General features: G+C 43.2%; 1 protein-coding gene across 3 annotated transcripts in view; it reads right to left on the bottom strand.

The window, feature by feature from the left end:
• Positions 1 to 17,594, bottom strand: part of GABRB3 (gamma-aminobutyric acid type A receptor subunit beta3) — a 285,371-nt gene that overhangs the window by 84,488 nt on the left and 183,289 nt on the right. For all 3 annotated transcript variants that reach the window (XM_070774991.1, XM_070774992.1, XM_070774990.1), the window contains exon 4: positions 4,026 to 4,246. In XM_070774991.1, coding sequence (XP_070631092.1) covers positions 4,026 to 4,246 — 221 coding nt within the window. The remainder of the gene's footprint in view (positions 1 to 4,025; positions 4,247 to 17,594) is intronic.

Consider the following 17,594-nt stretch of genomic DNA (forward strand, 5'->3'; position numbering starts at 1 on the left):
GAACACTGAGCCCCCTGTAAAGCCCATTTGAATAAAAACAGTATGATTTGGAAATCCATTTACTGATTTAAGAGGCTATTTGAGATGTGTAATGAATGTAAATTTCACTTTGGTTGTTATTGTTTAGTCCTTAAGTCCTGTCCAACTCTTTGCTACCCCAAATTCTGCAGCACTCCAGGCTTCCCTGTCCTTCACTATCTCCCAGAGTTTGCTCAAATTTCTGTTCATTTGAGTCAGTCAGTTAGATGGATGCTATCTAACAATCTCATTCTCTGCCACCGTCTTCTCCTTTTGCCTTCAATCTTTCCCAGCATCAGAGTCTTTCCCAATGAGCTGGCACTTCACATCAGGCTGCCAAAATATTGGAACTTCAACTTCAGCATAAGTCGTTCCAATGAATATTCAGGATTGATATCCATTGGGATTGACTGGTTTGCTCTTGCAGTCCAAGGGACTCTCAAGAGTATTCTCCAGCACCACAGTTCGAAAGCATCAATTCTTTGGCACTCAGCCAAGAATGCACTCTTTATGGCCAAATCTCACATCCATCCATACATGACTACTGGAAAAACCTTAGCTTTGACTAGACAGACCTTTGTCGGTAAAGTGATGTCTCTGCTTTTCAATATGCTGTCTAGGTTGGTCATAGCTTTTCTTCCAAGGAGCAAGCGTCTTTTAATTTCATGGCTGCAGTCACCATCTGCAGTGATTTTGGAGCCCAAGAAAATAAAATCTGTCACAGTTTCCACTTTCTGTCCATCTATTTGCCATGAAGTGATGGGACCAGGTGCCACGATCTTAGTTTTCTGAATGTTGAGTTTCAAGCCAGCTTTTTCACTCTCGTCAAGAACCTCTTTAGTTACTCTTCACTTTCTGCCATAAGGGTGGTGTCATCTGCAAATGTGAGGTTGTTGGTATTTCTCCTGGAAATCTTGATTCCAGCTTGGCTTCATCCAGCCTGGCATTTCACATGATGTACTCTGCATGCATGCATGCTGAGTTGCTTCAGTCGTGTCCAGCTCTTTGTGACCCCATGGACTATAGCCTGCCAGGCTTCTCTGTCCATGGGATTCCCCAGGCAATAAAACTGGAGTGGGTTGCCATTTCCTACTCAGGTGATCTTCCTGACCCAGGGATCAAACCCACGTCTCTTACGTCTCCTGTGCCACCTCGGAAGCCTCTACATATAAATTAAACAAAAAGGGTGACAGTGTACAGCTTTGTCTTACACCTTTCCCAATTTTGAACCAGTCAGTTAGTTGCTCCATGTAAGGTTCTAACTGTTGATTCCTGACACATATGCAGGTTTTTCAGAGGTCAGGTAAGGTAGTCTGGTATTCCCATCTCTTTAAGAGTTTTCCACAGTTTGTTGTGATCCATACTGTCAAAGGCTTTCATGTGGTCAGTGAAACAGATGCTTCTCTGGAGTTCCCTTGCTTTCTCTATGATCCAACAAATGTTGGGAGTTTGACCTCTGGTTCCTCTGCTTTTTCTAAACCCAGCTTGTATATCTGGAAGTTCTTGTTTCGTGTACCGGTAAAGCCTAGCTTGAAGGATATTGAGCATAACCTGACTAGCATGTGAAATGAGTACAATTGTTTGGTAGTTTGAACATTCTTTAGCATCGCTCTTCTTTGGGATTGGAATGAAAACTGGCCTTTTCCTCTTCTGTGGCCACTGCTGTTTTCCAAATTTTCTGACATATTGAGTGCAGCACTTTAACAGCATCAACTTTTAGGATTTTAAATAGCTCAGCTGGAGTAAATTTCACCAGAGAGTTTTTCTAGATAATTGTAAAAAGTTTATTATTAAAAGTATCCCATAGCTTATTATTAATTATTATTTAAATTCTATATTATAATTTACAGTCAGTATTAGCTGTTACATAATTTTAATCTCTTGGTTTTTCTTATTCTTGCCTGTTTTATGGTTGAATTCCAACACTTTCAAATGGAGTTTGGAAATTAATTACAGTTCTTTAATTCATATTGTATCATCTTGTCTGCTATGGTCCAAATGTTTATGTTCCTTCAAATTCATACTTGAACCCCAAAGTGGTATCAGGACATGAAGGCTTAGTTCATGAGGGTGAAGCCCCATGAATGGGATTGGTGCTCTAATAAAGGAGACCCCACAGCGCTTCCATCAGGTGGAGATACAGTGAGAAGACTCCTGGCATGAATGAAGATGCAGGCCTTCCCTGGACACTAGCTGCTGGCACCTTGATCTTGAACTCCCAGCCTCCAGAGAGTGAGAAATAAGTGTCTGCTGTGGGTGTTTGTTAAAGCGATCTGAGTGGACTCAGATACTGTCCTAACAGAGTGAAACCTTTCTTCTTAGATACACTAAATGTACTCTAACCCTGGTGAGAAAATAAACAACATAAAAATAAAAATGGAGAGAACCCAAGCAGCAAGAAGCCAAGAAGGCCGAGCCAATTTTCACTGATATCTGCTTCCTATGCTTTGCCCCCACTACACACATGTACACACACACACACTCTCTCTCTCTCTCACACACACACACACGTTCACGCACACATCCATTTCTACCTACATTTTTGGGGAGGGAGGGCAGGTAAATGAAGGACATGACTCCCTATTTTATGCTTACATGGCCTCTGGATAATCTTTTGAACAACCGATTTTTTTACTTGTCAGAATTTCAAAACTTTTCAACCACATCTCTCACTTTTAGGCAAAAACACAAAATGCTGAAAATATCCCAAGGAAACATTATCTAGATTCTTTTTAGAGTAACACCATGGCTTAGTTGACCTGTGCCACTTTTTTCTCTTACAGTTAAGTCTGATATTTGCTAAAATTCCAAATCTCATTCTATATACTGGTGTTTTGAGGAAGTTACTTAACGTTTTCCAATTAAGGCAGTGTTAAATAATTCCCTTTACTCTTCCCGAAGCACTGAAGTTCACAGTGGTATGGATTTAAATACACATTATTATGATTACTCTTTAGCCCTGTTGGAGTCTTAGTCAAAGATTCACAACAGGGACTTCCCTGGTGGTCCAGGGGGTAAGAATCTGCCTGCCAATGCAGGGGGCCCAGGTTCGACCCCTGGCCTGGGAACTAAGCTCCCACTTGCTGCTGAGCAACTAGGCCCATGCCCCACAACTACGGAGCTCATGCTCTAGAGCCCACAAGCTGCAATTACTAAGTTTGTGTGCCACAACACAGACCTACGCAGCTGTAAGTAAATTAAATGCTAAAAGAAGAGTCACAACATTTGGAGATAAACCTTTGCTCCAAGATAACCACCTGTGCCCCATTCCTGACTGTGAGGCAGACACACTCACTCTAAAACAAAACAAAAACCAGTGCTAAGTCAACACGAGACACAGACTGCTAAGGTCACCATGCCGTGGAAGTCAAAACCACTAAGAACCAGCAGTGGTGGAACATCACGGGAAGGCTTGGTGGCTTCCAGGATAACCCGGGAAGCCCAGGGATCCTCAGGGTTCCAGACAGCAAGCGGTCTGGTTTCTGAATTCACGAGACTTCATTATGAGACCTGGCGAGAGGTTATTCTCACCAGGAAGCCTCATATTTACTCATCCCCATAAATATTGGTGGCGCCACCTCATAAAGCTCTGTGGAGACCATACCGTATGTCAGCACACGTAGACCTTTTTTCAACTCTGCAAATGGCTTTAGGAAACTTTACTGAAAGCCTCTAAAGTAGGAAGGTGATATTAATTATAGGCCTTTGTGGTTATGATATGGGAAATCCGTCCTGAGGGAATCTGTTCTTATAGCCCAATTACATCAACTCAATCCAACTCTCAATCAATCTCAATTTCACTTGCTTGAAAAACAGACTTGCTTTATAGTAACAGTAATGCTCCGAATCTTAGATTTATAAGATTCTTCTTCTTCAGAGTTCAGAATGTTTCATGGATGTCTCTTAATTAATCGGAGGACATGGCCTCACTTAATATAATCAACTCCAGTAAAACTCAAGGCCAACGTGCCATGCAACCATGAACCCAGCCCACAGGGCAGACAGACCTGAGCCCGTACAGCACCGTCCCGTCAGGGTGGAGGCGGATCATGCGGTTCTTCACCGTCACTCCGTGCACAAATGACTTTTTGTCATTTAAGAAATATGTGTCAGGCACCCAGAGCTGGTCAGCCACTCGATTGTCCAGCGTGAGGTTGAGAGGGATCCCAGAATAGGCGAGCCTTTTATCTCTCCAGTATTGTTGAAAATACATGGTCAAGGTGTAATCCTGGGGGGAAAAAAGAAAAGAAAAATGGAGTTTGTGTTCAACCACAGGCAAGTTTCCTCCACAACTGGCCCAATTCAGGTTGGAATCCATGAGAAATGGGTTATTTTCGGACAGGGTTAGGAAGCAGTGGTTGCTTTCTTGTAAATGCAAACACTGGTTTTAACAGGTGTACATCATGTCTACAAGCAGTCTGTTTTATTTAGGTAAGAAGCAGACTAGACAAATTGGCATTTAAGAGACACCCTAAATAAAAGCCAAAAAAAAAGTCATCATAAAATTAGAGTGCTGGCAGGGAACCCAGGCATTAGCCTAGGTCCTCCTCCTCCCACCAGGCATACCTATGCCTGAGCAGCCAACAATACGCCAGTCCTGGCTACAAACTCTCAGCAGTTTAGACTCTTCCTCTCCTTCCTTCCACCCTCTGCAGGGCTGTAGATGGAATCCTCTAGAAAAAATCACCAGCTGGGGACAGGATGACCTGCAGGAGGTCTCTCTGCGTCACGTGTCATATTTCCCTTTCCTTCTAGATTGCCAAGGCCATTACTACATGCTAATCGGGCCCTGTCATCACCTCTAGAGGAAGATACTTAGAGAAAATAGGACTAAAGCCGGATGTGGGAGGAGGCACTAGACTAGGTGCAACCCCCACAAAATAAGCAGCAAAATAGGCAGGTGACCCCATGTTTTTGTTTTGCAAAGTAGTTAGTGAAATAAGAAAGTGGGGTGGGGGAGACAAATCAGAGGCTGAGCATGGAAATCCTGTGTTTAAATTTCTATTCTTTTCGGCAATCACTATTCAAGTTCAGAGTGATCAAGTCTAAAAACCCACTCATGGTCATGGGACATCCTGAACTGCATTGTGGAAGGATCCAACCTGAAAATCCAAAGGAGTCAGTAAACTCTCCAGCCAGGGAGGAAGAAATTACTGTTGTTACAGGCAGGAGCACGTGGGCTCCACACCGGCAGAGCACATCCGCTGTGCAGGCAGTGAGGGGCAGACGGCAAGCCAGTTGAAGGATCTTTCCCATACATGGGTCTCCTGACATCCCATCCAGTTCTTCTCGCCACCTCACAGGGCAGTTCTCAGAGCTGCCCGTGTCACTGACTGTTGCTGGCCACAAGAGTGCTGGAGCAGAGGAGCCTCCAGAATGACAAAGCACACCCGCACTCCTCTCCAGGTGCCGTCACAGACAGAACTAATACATACTTCACAACTACAAACAAAAGAAAGTTTAAGCCAGTGGGCCCATAAAAAATCAGAGAGGGGGAAGCAAAAATTGCAAAAGGCCTGAGGAGCCCTTTTTGTTATATTTTTTTATTCTATTCATACTCGCTCAGTCATGACCGACTCTTTGCGGCCCCACGGACTGTACCCCACCAGACTCCTCTGTCCGTGGACTTCTCTAGGCAAGAATATTGGAGTTGGTTGCCATTTCTTTCTCCAGGGGATGTTCCCAACCCAGGGAGCGAACCCAGGTCTCCTGCATTGAAGGCAGAGTCTTTACTGTCTGAGCCACCAGGAAAGCCCTTTATTGAAGCTTTATTGCAACTAGAAAGAAAGTTAGCATTTGAGTGGATGCGAAGAAGCAGGCATTTTTTTCCTGCTCACTTCCATGGCAAAGGTCTGTGCCTAGAATTAACTGTGTGAAGCCCCCATACACACACACACACAAAGTCCCACCACCAATTAAACATCCTCAGAAAGCAGGTGGTACTGAAGCCTTGGTCAGCTAGACACAAGGCAGGGGAATGAAAAGTCACACAAGCACTGTTGCTTTTACTGAACTGATGAGAAACCCCAAGGAGTGCCGTTTTGCTGGAACATTGGGTGCAAGAGGGGGAAAGTACAGAGTGCTGGGCAAGGCTGGACTGCAGCCGTGACCAGAAAGTGGGAAACTCGCACACTGGCTCCAAGGCCAATGAACACTGATGGTTTCTAAGCAGCAAGTGACATAACCACGTGTATCAACCACGTCTTTTACTTTTTGATTTCTCGTGCTTTAACATGCACCCTCCTCCTGGTGTCTGCTGGTGACAAACTCTCTTTTCAATGAGAGCTGTCTCCTTATCTGTTGGCCTTGCCATACCTGAATAATAATAAAACCTATGTTTTAAATTCAAGCTGTGGGTGAGGAAGATCAGCTTTGCAATGGTGAGTTCAGTGGGTAACAGGGATGATGAGCAAAGCCCTCAGTGAGTGGGAGATCCTGTTGGGGGATGATGAGGGCGGACAGAGAAAAGGGATCTTGGTTAGCAAGCCACAAGTAGTAGGTTTGATGCAGACCCTCAGGATGTGGACGGGCCTGTGAAGTTCCCAATCATGTCCCAGCACTACCATAACATCAGTAAATGTAGGTGATGCATTTTAAGTGAAGCATGCAAAGTTTTGGTGGCATAACAAGATTGAGGTAAATTAGCAGGAGCAGCTAAAGGATTTTCAATTTAAATATAAGTCTCTGAATTGCCTTCTTTTGAAATAGAAGAGGTTCATCTGTTTCTCCCCTGGTTTCTAAGCCCTCATCCCACGCCCGAGTCGTGAAGTCTAGCACCGCTCTGCCATCTCCCTTCCAGCTGGTGCTCACGTGGGCTGCCATGCGGGTGGAGGCGCAGCCATGTGTCAGCTGGCCCTGGGAGCCCAGCTGTCACTCAGCCTGCAAGCTCAGAGCAGGGTCTAATTTTGAGTTCTGCTGCTCTCCACAGCGTTAGCAGCACCGCTCAGTTCTGGTCTTGGGTGTTTGCTGAGTGACTTGACGGGACTGAGGTACAGGAGAGCTTAGGAAACACAGGGATAAAAAGTAGCAGCACTTAAATGCAAATCTGCTGCATGGGCTGTGCCTTGGAAAACAAGGGCGCTGGGACTTCAGTGGGACACTACTCAGCATCTCACCTCATTATCCTGCAGAGAAAGAAGAGGCAGATGAGGGAATAAAGGCGGATAAAGGAGAGGTGATTGCACGGGCACAAGCCCCCTCTGCTCTCTTGGGTGGTTGTGGGGCCACGGCGCTGACTCCTGGGAGGGGTGTTAGGGAACACCGTTCACACTGCCAGCAGCAGCTAACATGTTTTGATGACAACAAGGGCCAGGCCTTGTGCGAGATCATCTTATTTAAATACAAGGCAGGGATTGCTGTTGTTCTCATTACCTTAGGAAGAAGGAAACATTTGGAGAGTTCATATACTTTGCTTCCCCACCCCCACTTACACAAGCAACTGGGGGAACTTGGATTTGAAGTTGAGGCTGTCTCCCGCTAGGATGGCGCTCAGCCTCTCAGCTCTGGTGGGGTTCCACGCAACACAGACAAACCAGCCCAGTGGGTGAGGTCTGCACAGACGTCCCCAAGAAGGGAGGGTGCAGCCATGTACAGTAGCTTTCTTCAGGTGAGTGAAAGTCGCTCAGTCGTGTCAGAATCTTTGTGACCCCATGGACTTTACAGTCTGTGGAATTCTGCAGGCCAGAACACTGGAGTGGGAAGCCATTTCCTTCTCCAGGAATTTTTTTTTAAAGGGGAAGAATAAGAACTATGGTACCACTAAAGCCCCTCATCCTGCAGACACTTAGCACAGCTCTCTGTAGACAGACGCCTTGTGAAGCTCTGTTTCCTCCAAGGGGTCCCAGGCAAATTGCTGGTTTCCGGGTTTGGAGTGATCTGTCCTAGATCAAAGAACATAGCCATGAGGAGATGCAATCTATGTGGACTGGCAAGTCTGCCAGCACTGGATTTGAGTCTGTTCTCAGAAAAAGAAGAGAGCTTGAGACTGTAAAAGCTCCAGGAATCCACAGAGATCTAGATGGCAATGGGCTAGAGGGGAAAAGCAGGAATCATGGACTCCTCAGGGAACATAAGGTAGAGGTAGGGAAGTAAGCTTTTGGTCTTTGACCTCAGCACTGGAGGAGGACTCAGGTACAGTCCACCCTGAGAGCACTCAGCTTTCTGTTTAGGTCCAAGTCCAACCACTGAATGAGGCTGGCACTGGGAACTTGGGAGGCCCTGATTAAAAGCATCGGTTTCCTAGGAGACAGGATTTAGTGGAGGAAGGACAGGCAGTGACAGGGGACAGGGAAAATGCAAGTGTATCTTCATCCAGATTTCTCCAGGCCACTGAGAACTGGGGCTCTCTAGGGTATGATGCATAAACGTGAGTTTTTCAGTTTGAGTTGTTCAAACTATGATAGCTTATCCGGATTTCCCAGCTGGCACTAGTGGTAAAGAATCCGCTTGCCACTGCAGGAGACACAAGAGACTCAGGTTCGATCCCTGGGTCGGGAAGATACCCTAGCATAGGGAATGGCAACTCACTCCAGTATTCTTCCTGGAGAATTCCCAGGACAGACGATCCTGACAGGCTACAGTCCATGGGGCCACAAAGAGCTGGACACAACCGAGTGACTGAGCATACAAACACAACAGCTCATTAAAATCACTGGGTGAATAAATAGCAGTGAGATGCTCCCTGAACCACCTCCTACGTTAATGGATATAAAAACAAAAATAAACAACTAGGACCTAATAAAACGTAAAAGCTTCTGCACAGGAAAGGAAACAATAAACAAGATGAAGAGAAAACCCTCAGAATGGGAGAAAATCGTGCAACTGAAAAAGGGTTAATCTTCAAAATATATAAGCAACTCATACAGCTCAGTATCAGAAAAACAAACAACCCAATCAAAAAATGTGCAGAAGACCTAAACAAACATTTCTCCAAAGGAGACATAAAGATGGCCAATAAACATGAAAAGATGCTCAACATCACTTGTCATTAGAGAAATGCAAATGCGAAACTGTAATAAGATATCTCTTCATACCAATCAGAATGGCCTTCACCAAAATTCTACAAACCGTAAGTGCTAGAGAGGGTGTGGAGAATGGGGAACCCTTCTGCACTGTTGGTGGGAATGTATACTGATACAGCCATACAGAAAACAGTATAGAGATTCCTTTAAAAACTAGGAATAAATCTAAGATACGACCCAGCAATCCCACTACTGAGCATATACCCTGAGGAAATGATAACTGAAAAAGATACATGTACCCCAATATTCACTGCAGCATTATTTACATTACCCAGGACATGAAAGCAACCTAGACGTCCATCAACAGATGAATGGATAAGGAAGTTTTGGTACATTTTTAGAATAAAATATTACTTAGCCATAAAAAGGAACAAATTTGAGTCAGTTGTAGGGAAGTAGATGAACCTAGAGCCTCTTATACAGAATGAAGTAAATCAGAAAGAGAAACACAAGTATCACATATTAACACATATATATAGAATCTAGAAAAATGGTACTGATGAATCTAGTAGAGGACAGACTTGTGAGCACAGCGGGGGAAGGTGAGGGTGGGATGATTTGAGAGTGTAGCATTGACATATATAGTATAAATATGTATTGACATATACAGTATAGTAGACATGTATAAAATAGACAGTTAGTGGGAAGTTGCTAAAACACATGTAGCCCAGTCTTGTGCTCTGTGGTGACCTAGAGGGGTGGGATGGTGGGAGGAGAGGGAGGTTCAGAAGGGAAGGGATTTATATACATGACTGATTCATATTGTTGTGTGGCAAAAACCAAAACAAAATTGTAAAGCAATTTTCCAAATAAAAAAATTTTTTAAATCATTAGGTAAGATAAAATGTCTAGAATCTCTCTCTCCCTCCACCCTCTGCCCTTCTCTCCCTTTGTTATAAAAAGCTCATGATGAACTTGGAATAAGCATGAAAAAATATTGAGGAATTATATTCAAAACAAAGACTCCTTCTTACAAAGAATCTTACTAACAAAAGCATTCAATTAAAGGGCAATTCATGCCTCAGGGCTTCTCTTAGGGATCATAAAGTCCTTTGATAACTTAAAGAAGTCAGGGCCCTCTCCTTTCTCTCCTTTTTTTACATATGTGTATTAAATCAAACAGCAAGAAACACTGAAGTCCAAGGCTAGGCCTATCCCTGCAGGCTTTATACTGCCTTCACAAAGTGAAAGTGAAAGCCGCTCAGTCCTGTTCGACTCTTTGTGAGCCGATGGCCTATACAGTCCATGGAATTCTCCAGGCCAGAACATTGGAGTAGGTAGCCGTTCTCTAATCCAGGGGATCTTCCCAACCCAGGGATTGAACCCAGGTCTCCTGCATTGCAGGAGGATTCTTTACCAACTGAGCCACAACGGAAGCTCAAGAATACTGGAGTGGGTAGCCTATCCCTTCTCCAGCGGCTCCTCCCAACCCAAGAATCGAATCGGGGTCTCCTGCCTTGCAGGTGGATTCTTTACAGCAAAATACTACTAGGTAGGGCTCCATAAACGAGTAAGTCATTTGTTTAGAATTTGTGTCATATTTTCTCATTGAAAAAACATGACACGAGAGTTGGTAGGTTTTACCCCATATTACAAAATTCCATTTCATACAAAAGTCAGAAGCCACAATTTCTGAGTAAGACATGAGCCCAGCCCATGATCCCATGGTTGGGAGTCAGTGTGCTGAGGCAGCAGAGGATGGAGCTGGGAGGGGCAAAGGGGCAGGCATACAGTCTGAGGAGGCTGGGAACAAGCATTCTTAAATATGAGGCATTCAAGGACCAAGAATCTGTGCATAGGGGACTGTCCTTCTAAAATCCCCTGAGAATATACAAACAGCAGCAGGAACAACAAATAACAAGAAAATAAAACCCTTGAGTGTATAACTCAAGCAGCTCAAATAAATTGTAATAAGAGATAAACAAAAACATTTCTTCCTGCTTGTGGAAATTTCTTGGTATTTATCACATTAAGATGAAAAGAATACATATTTGAAAGTGGAAATACTGCTCATTATTCTGCAATTAGGTAACTGACTAGATTTCCTGAGCACAGGAAATGAAAAAATTTACTAACCCTGAGAAAGAAAGGCAATCTCGAAGCCAAATTTAAATATTTAACTGCAGCTGTGAAAGCCACAGGACACCTGCATTTGCATCTGGTTCAGCAAGTTTATGAGACCAAAACCTCACAGGTAAGTTGTTCTTAGGTCAGGAAAGACAGGAAATTGTTTCAAGAAGCTTACATAAGCCCTCAGTGGTGGAGGCTTCCTTTGCAGGCATTTCTGCAACTGAAATTAGGCTGGGGAAATCTTGGCACTTTTTAAAACAAAATTTATTTAGAAAATCTTAATCCATTCCTTTCAATGGTCAAAAAATGAGTATCCAATGCTGCATCCATCTCCCCTCCCACAACAGATTTTGCTGGTACCTAGGTTTCCATTTGTTGAATCCATGTGGTTACAATCCAGCAAAACCCTGCAGCCCACCCCATTCACCCTCATCCCCATCAACATAATACAAAGGCCCCCCCCATGCCCCTTGCCTTTGGCTTGTGGAAAAACTGATATCTCCCAGGCCTCCCTGAGTAACAGAAGAGCAGGCTCAACCTGTTCATGATCAGGACAATAGAGCCACAGGATCTTTCAGTGTCTGATGCACATTCCTGGCTCACTGAACAGATACTATAATTGCCACCAGAGGGAAAAAGCTAACTGCATGATGACTAGACTGTAGCCATGATATAAGCTGCTACATCTTGAGCAATACCAAGTCTATGGCTAGCGCTTCAAAGAATGGTATTAACGTTAGCACTCATAATAATCAGATCTTGGTGGTGGTTTAGATGCTAAGTCATGTCCGAATCCTGTGACCCTATGGACTGTAGCCCATCAGGCTCCTCTGTCCATGGGATTTTCCAGGCAAGAATACTGGAATGGGTTGCTATTTCCTTCTCCAGGGCATCTTCCCGATCCAGGAATTGAACCCAGGTCTCCTGCATGGCAGGCAGATTCTTTACTGACTGAGCTACAAGAGAAGCATCTCTCTATACCTTTGTGGGCATCAAAAATAATTGTAGCCCATACATATAAGCAGGCAACTAAAACTGTCAGCAAAGAGATGCTACAGACACATTTCTCAGTATCTTCCACTCAGAATACACCACCCTATGTCAGCACGAAAAAGTTACAGAAGACAGACCTTTGCCCCTAACCCCAGAGAAATGGAATAATGTCTGACAAGTCTAAGCAGCTCTTTTGCCCCTTTCCTGTTTGCCCATTTCTGATTTCCTCGGGCCTTAATTAGAAACATGAGATCACTTGGTGACATTTAATCTAACTACTGAATGTATAAAATGCCTTGCCTAACCTGTTGATTACTTTCCTCAATTAAAAAGAGTAAGAATGAAGAACTATGTCGTTAAAGAATGATGGACTGTCTATTCCCAGCTTCCCTCTCAGCAAATCTGTAGGCAGACCATGTGGGCAAGACAAGCTTCTGAAGGAAGATCAGGAGAAGTCAGCAGGTCTGCACACAACAGAAAAATGATGAAGAACCTGACCTCCTACCATGAAGAGTAACTGAGATTGATTCCCTTCTTTCTCTTTAAAAATTGTCATGGCTGAGTGGAATCTTTGGACTTGGTCTCAGAACACGAGTCCACTTTCTCCCCAGATTAGTGGCTCCTCTGATGAAAGCAACTTTCCTTTATACCAACACTTGCCTTTCAATTATTGGCTTTTGAGCAGCGAGCATCTGAACCCGAGTTTGGTAACACGGTGATCTGTGAAAATAAAGCAGGACACCTCCTTCTGATCCCCTTTCCTCCTCCCTCAGTATCTGCCTCAGGCACTCAGTATCTGCCTCAGGCCGAGAACTCTGCTAGGTACTGTGGACCCAGAGATGAGGAGGGCATCATTTGTACCTTACAGTAGCTCACATTCTGGTGGGATATTCATAAAATCAAATCGACTATAATGAAAGTGACTAAGAGAAGGCACTTTAAACTCAAACATGCCCAAGTTTCAAGTCTGCCTTTTCACTGTCTTAAGCACACTTACCCATCTGGAAAGTCAGCCTGACACACACTCTGAAGTGATTAGCATCACAGAGGGCACACGCAAGGAGCCAAGATGTGTACAATAATGCAAAAGAAGTATATATTTAAGGAATATCTACTAAGTCTGGAGTTGGGAGGAAACTGGTGTGTGAATGCAGAGGAAGGGCGCTGAGATTTTCTGGTCTTTATATAGCTACTGCATCCACCAAAAGGCTCATAGTCTATAATTTTTACTCATCCACTTAAATGCCAAGTATATTTAGAAGATGAACCAGTCACCTCTGGATGAAATCTGGATGGGCTGCTGAAAATAGTTAACAAGTTCCCCAGTCCTCTATAGCCTCATGAAAAACTGGCAAAGGATATAAATTATTTTGAAAATTGCTTTTCATGTATGAAAAGTTACCATAGCTATTTTTCAGGAGTACAGTAAGTCTGAAATGCAAAATGATTATACTGATTTTCACTCAAAGGACAAAAAAAAACCTATGTAGAATCAGAAGAAATCTAGAATTTAACCTAAACCGAAGAGAACCAGGAAAATGTAAGAGATCCTTGGCCAAATAAATTTCCAGCAAAGGCTACTATGCAGAGGGTGATGGAGCAGGATGCCTCAGACCACTGAGTTGGCTTCTTTCCCTGTGTCTTACCTTTGAGCCTCAATAACTTCTTGTGGAGAAATGAAACTAAAAATGCTCATTTTAGAAAAGTGGTCTAGCAATTAACTGAGCTAACAAAGCTTAACACAGAGCTTGATTCATAACAGGTATTTCAGGGCCAGTCATCCTCCCCAGAACTCCTCAACACCCAATGCAAAAGAATCCTCTTTATTAGGTGGGCTCCCAGCTGACTGCTCCATGCCAAATACACACCAACCTCCCCATCCCCCCAAAAAACCTACTGTGCTCTATTATCCCAAAACGCCAGCAAGAAAGACTCAGCCTAATGATTTTGTGCAGAATTCTCAGCACTACCAGAAGCAGACCTCATTCTTCGTTTCTAAAATCCCAAATTTCATCTTTTACTTAATATACAAATAAAATTGCAAGTTTGTTTCCTGAAATGTAACAGGTCACTATATTTTCCATAAAACATTTTCTTCTGCTGTGAAATATACTGAAATCACAAATGTAAACACAAATTTATAAAACAGCTATAGCATGAATAAAAATACCAAACGAGCCATTGGGCCGTGATCCACTATGGCTAATCTAACCTTCGGGTGCTCTAGGACTCACCTCCACCTACCCCTCCCCATTATATAGTCAATTGACCCCTCTGTATACAAAGAACATTTCACTAAGTGTCCTGTGCACAGCCCCCTTTAATTGTAAATTGAGTCTCCCAAACTAAGCACTCAGGAACCAGGAGCAATGCAAGAAACATCTCCTGTTCTTAACTCCAGCCTCCAGTTTCTGTTCCTCCATCGGTCGTGCTGCGGTCTGGTGCTCAGTTCAGTTGTGCCTGACTCTTTGCGACCCCATGGACTGTAACTCACCAGGTTCCTCTGTCCATGGATTTTCCAGGCAAGAATACTGGAATGAATTGCCATTTGCTTCTCAAGGGGATCTTCCTGACCCAGGGATCAATCCTGACCCTGCACTGCAGGCAGATTCTTTACCACTGAGCCATCAGGGAAGCCTCCTCCATCAGAGTCTCTGGCCTATTTCATTTTTCTGAGATGTCCACGGATGGATCCAGTGTCTTCTGAATCTGTCCATCCAGATGCCCCATATGCAAACCAAGAGTTCAATGTGTCTAAAATTAACTCATTATCTTTCTACTCCAAATCTCTTCCCCATTCTCTACTAGCATCTAGCCACTATTTCAGTCAAACCAAAACCAGAGGCTATATACAAACCTCTTCTTTCTTTCACATCTGAAATCCAGCATTAATTCTGTCACTGGGTTCTACTGACCCTATATCCTAAATACCTTCAATATCTAGATCTGGATTATGAGTCAGCAGCAACCGTAGGAGGGTAGGGAGTGTTTCCACTAATGTCCCCGTGACAGTGGATCAGAGGTGAGCTCCTGGACTCCCAAACTGCACCCAAGAAGAATGCTTACCTATGCTGTTTAGAGTAGGCTACGTCCAATACCAGATTCTGATATATTATGGGTTTAACATAAAAACATACAAGATGACCAGATGTCTCACACTCCACATGGGAACAGATGTTCTAACTCAGCACAAACACTGTATGAATGAGCTGAATGTGCTTATAAACTGAGGAGGGATTGTTTCATATTGTCCTTTATTTTAAATGAGTATTCACCTGAATAACACTCATTAAAGACACCAAACTCTTCAGAAAATTATATATACATATACACTCTGCAACATGTATGTGTGTATATTCAGATACAGAGCTTTATTTTCTAGCAACTATCTTTAATTAACAGGTTTATAAAGAGGATGAAAGTGAAAGTGTTAGTTGCTCAGTTGTGTCCAACTCTTTGCGATCCATTGGACTTTGCGATCCATTGCCTGCCAGGTTCCTCTGTTCATGGAATTCTCCAGGCAAGAATACTGGCGTGGGTTGCCATTTCCTTCTCCAGGGAATCTTCTCAATCCAGGAACTGAACCCAAGACTCCCGCACTGCAGGCATATTCTTCACTGTCTGAGTCACCAGGGAAGCCCAACTATAAAAAGGATGCAATGACTCAAATTCGTCATCTATCCAAAGGAGCTCCAAGAACTGGCTGTGAGAACAGCCACACTGCTCACGCAAGGTGCCTTCCACACCTCTGTATTTGAAGGATACTTGAGCTGGGAGAATATAACATCTGGGAGAAGTGAGGGATTTGTCCATGTTCTGACGGTGTGGCATTTCTTAAGCCTCTGCACTTTTCCCTTGCTTGAGCACCATGCCTGCAGATGACCATGAGGTTAAGAATTCTACATTCTGAAGTAGTCACAGTCATCCCTTGGTTTACATGGCTTATAGAGTTCTCATTATTGGCTTTACAGAACTGAGTGTCCCTCTGAATTCCTTCATCAGAACAGACAAGGCAAAAAATAAAAAAATGCTTCAAGAAGGGCATATATTTATCATAAAGTAAAGAATGAGTATTTCCACTGTAAACCAAGAAACCTCACCCCTATAAATTTAGACTGTGGGTATTCAAGTGTCCTTGATTTTACACATCTATCTCTATAGCAGCATTTACCGCTGGATTTTCCCTCCTCAAAGACAACACATGTAGACTAGTGATGCCATGCGTTTTATAGTACTTTCAGTTTCCAAGAAGTGCTACTTTTAGACAGCACATCTGTTCATTTCTGAGATCACATCTATTTCTGGTTTCTACCCAGAACTCATTAGGTTATTGCTAATAGACAAATCATAATACTAACAACCATACTTCATATAACTGGAAAATACTGGCTTGATAGCTTTTTGAATTGATATTAATTTCAGCAGAAATATTTGGATGGGGAACCCAGCAATGAATTACATGAAGCCATCCTCTGGGATATTACAATCACAGCCTAGGTAGCCAGAAAGAAATCATGATGCAGGGTTTCATACAATTAATCAAGTACAGTGCCCAAAGAGGGAGAAATCAAGTGCTACCAATTAGACAGGAGAGGAATGACACTTTGTTTCTGCTTTTCAATTTTTTTTATTGAGGTAGAGTTAATTTTTTATATGTTTCAAGTATACAACATGGTGATTCACAAATTTTAAAGGTTATACTCCATTTGTAGTTATAAAATATTGGCTACATTCCCTGTGTTGTACAATATGTTCTTGATGCTTATTTTACACATAATAGTTTGTACCACTTATTCTCCTACCCCTCTCTTGCCCCTTCCCACTTCCCTCTCCCCACTGGCAACCACTAGTTTGTTCTCTATATCTGTGAGTCTGCTGCTTTTTTATATGTTGACTAATTTGTTGTAGAGATACCAGACCTTACCTGCCTCCTGAGAAATCTGTATGCAGGTCAAGAAGCAACAGCTAGAACTGGACATGGAACAACAGACTGGTTCCAAAGAGGAAAAGGAGTACGCCAAGGCTATATATTGTTACCTTGCTTATTTAATTTATATGCAGAGGACATCATGTAAATAGCCGGGCTGGATGAAGCACAAGCTGGAATCAAGATTAACGGGAGAAATATCAATAACCTCAGATGTGCAGATGACACCACTCTTATGGCAAAAAGCGAAGAGGAACTGAAGAGCCTCTTGATGAAAGTAAAAGAGGAGAGTGAAAAAGTTGGCTTAAAACTCAACATCAGAAAACAAAGATCATAGCATCCAGTCCCATCACTTCATGGCACGTAGATGGGGAAACAATGGAAACAGTGACAAACTATTTTTTGGGCTCCAAAATCACTGCAGATGGTGACTGCAGCCATGAAATTAAAAAATGTTTGCTCCTTGGAAGAAAATCTTCTTTTGTGCATTTCTTTTTTTTTCTTTCAGGATGGTCTTGCTTCCTGCCTCCTATACAATGTCACGAACCTCTGTCCTTAGTTCATCA

The sequence above is a fragment of the Bos indicus genome, chromosome 21 (genome assembly GCF_029378745.1).
Source record: "Bos indicus isolate NIAB-ARS_2022 breed Sahiwal x Tharparkar chromosome 21, NIAB-ARS_B.indTharparkar_mat_pri_1.0, whole genome shotgun sequence".
NCBI lineage: Eukaryota > Metazoa > Chordata > Mammalia > Artiodactyla > Bovidae > Bos > Bos indicus.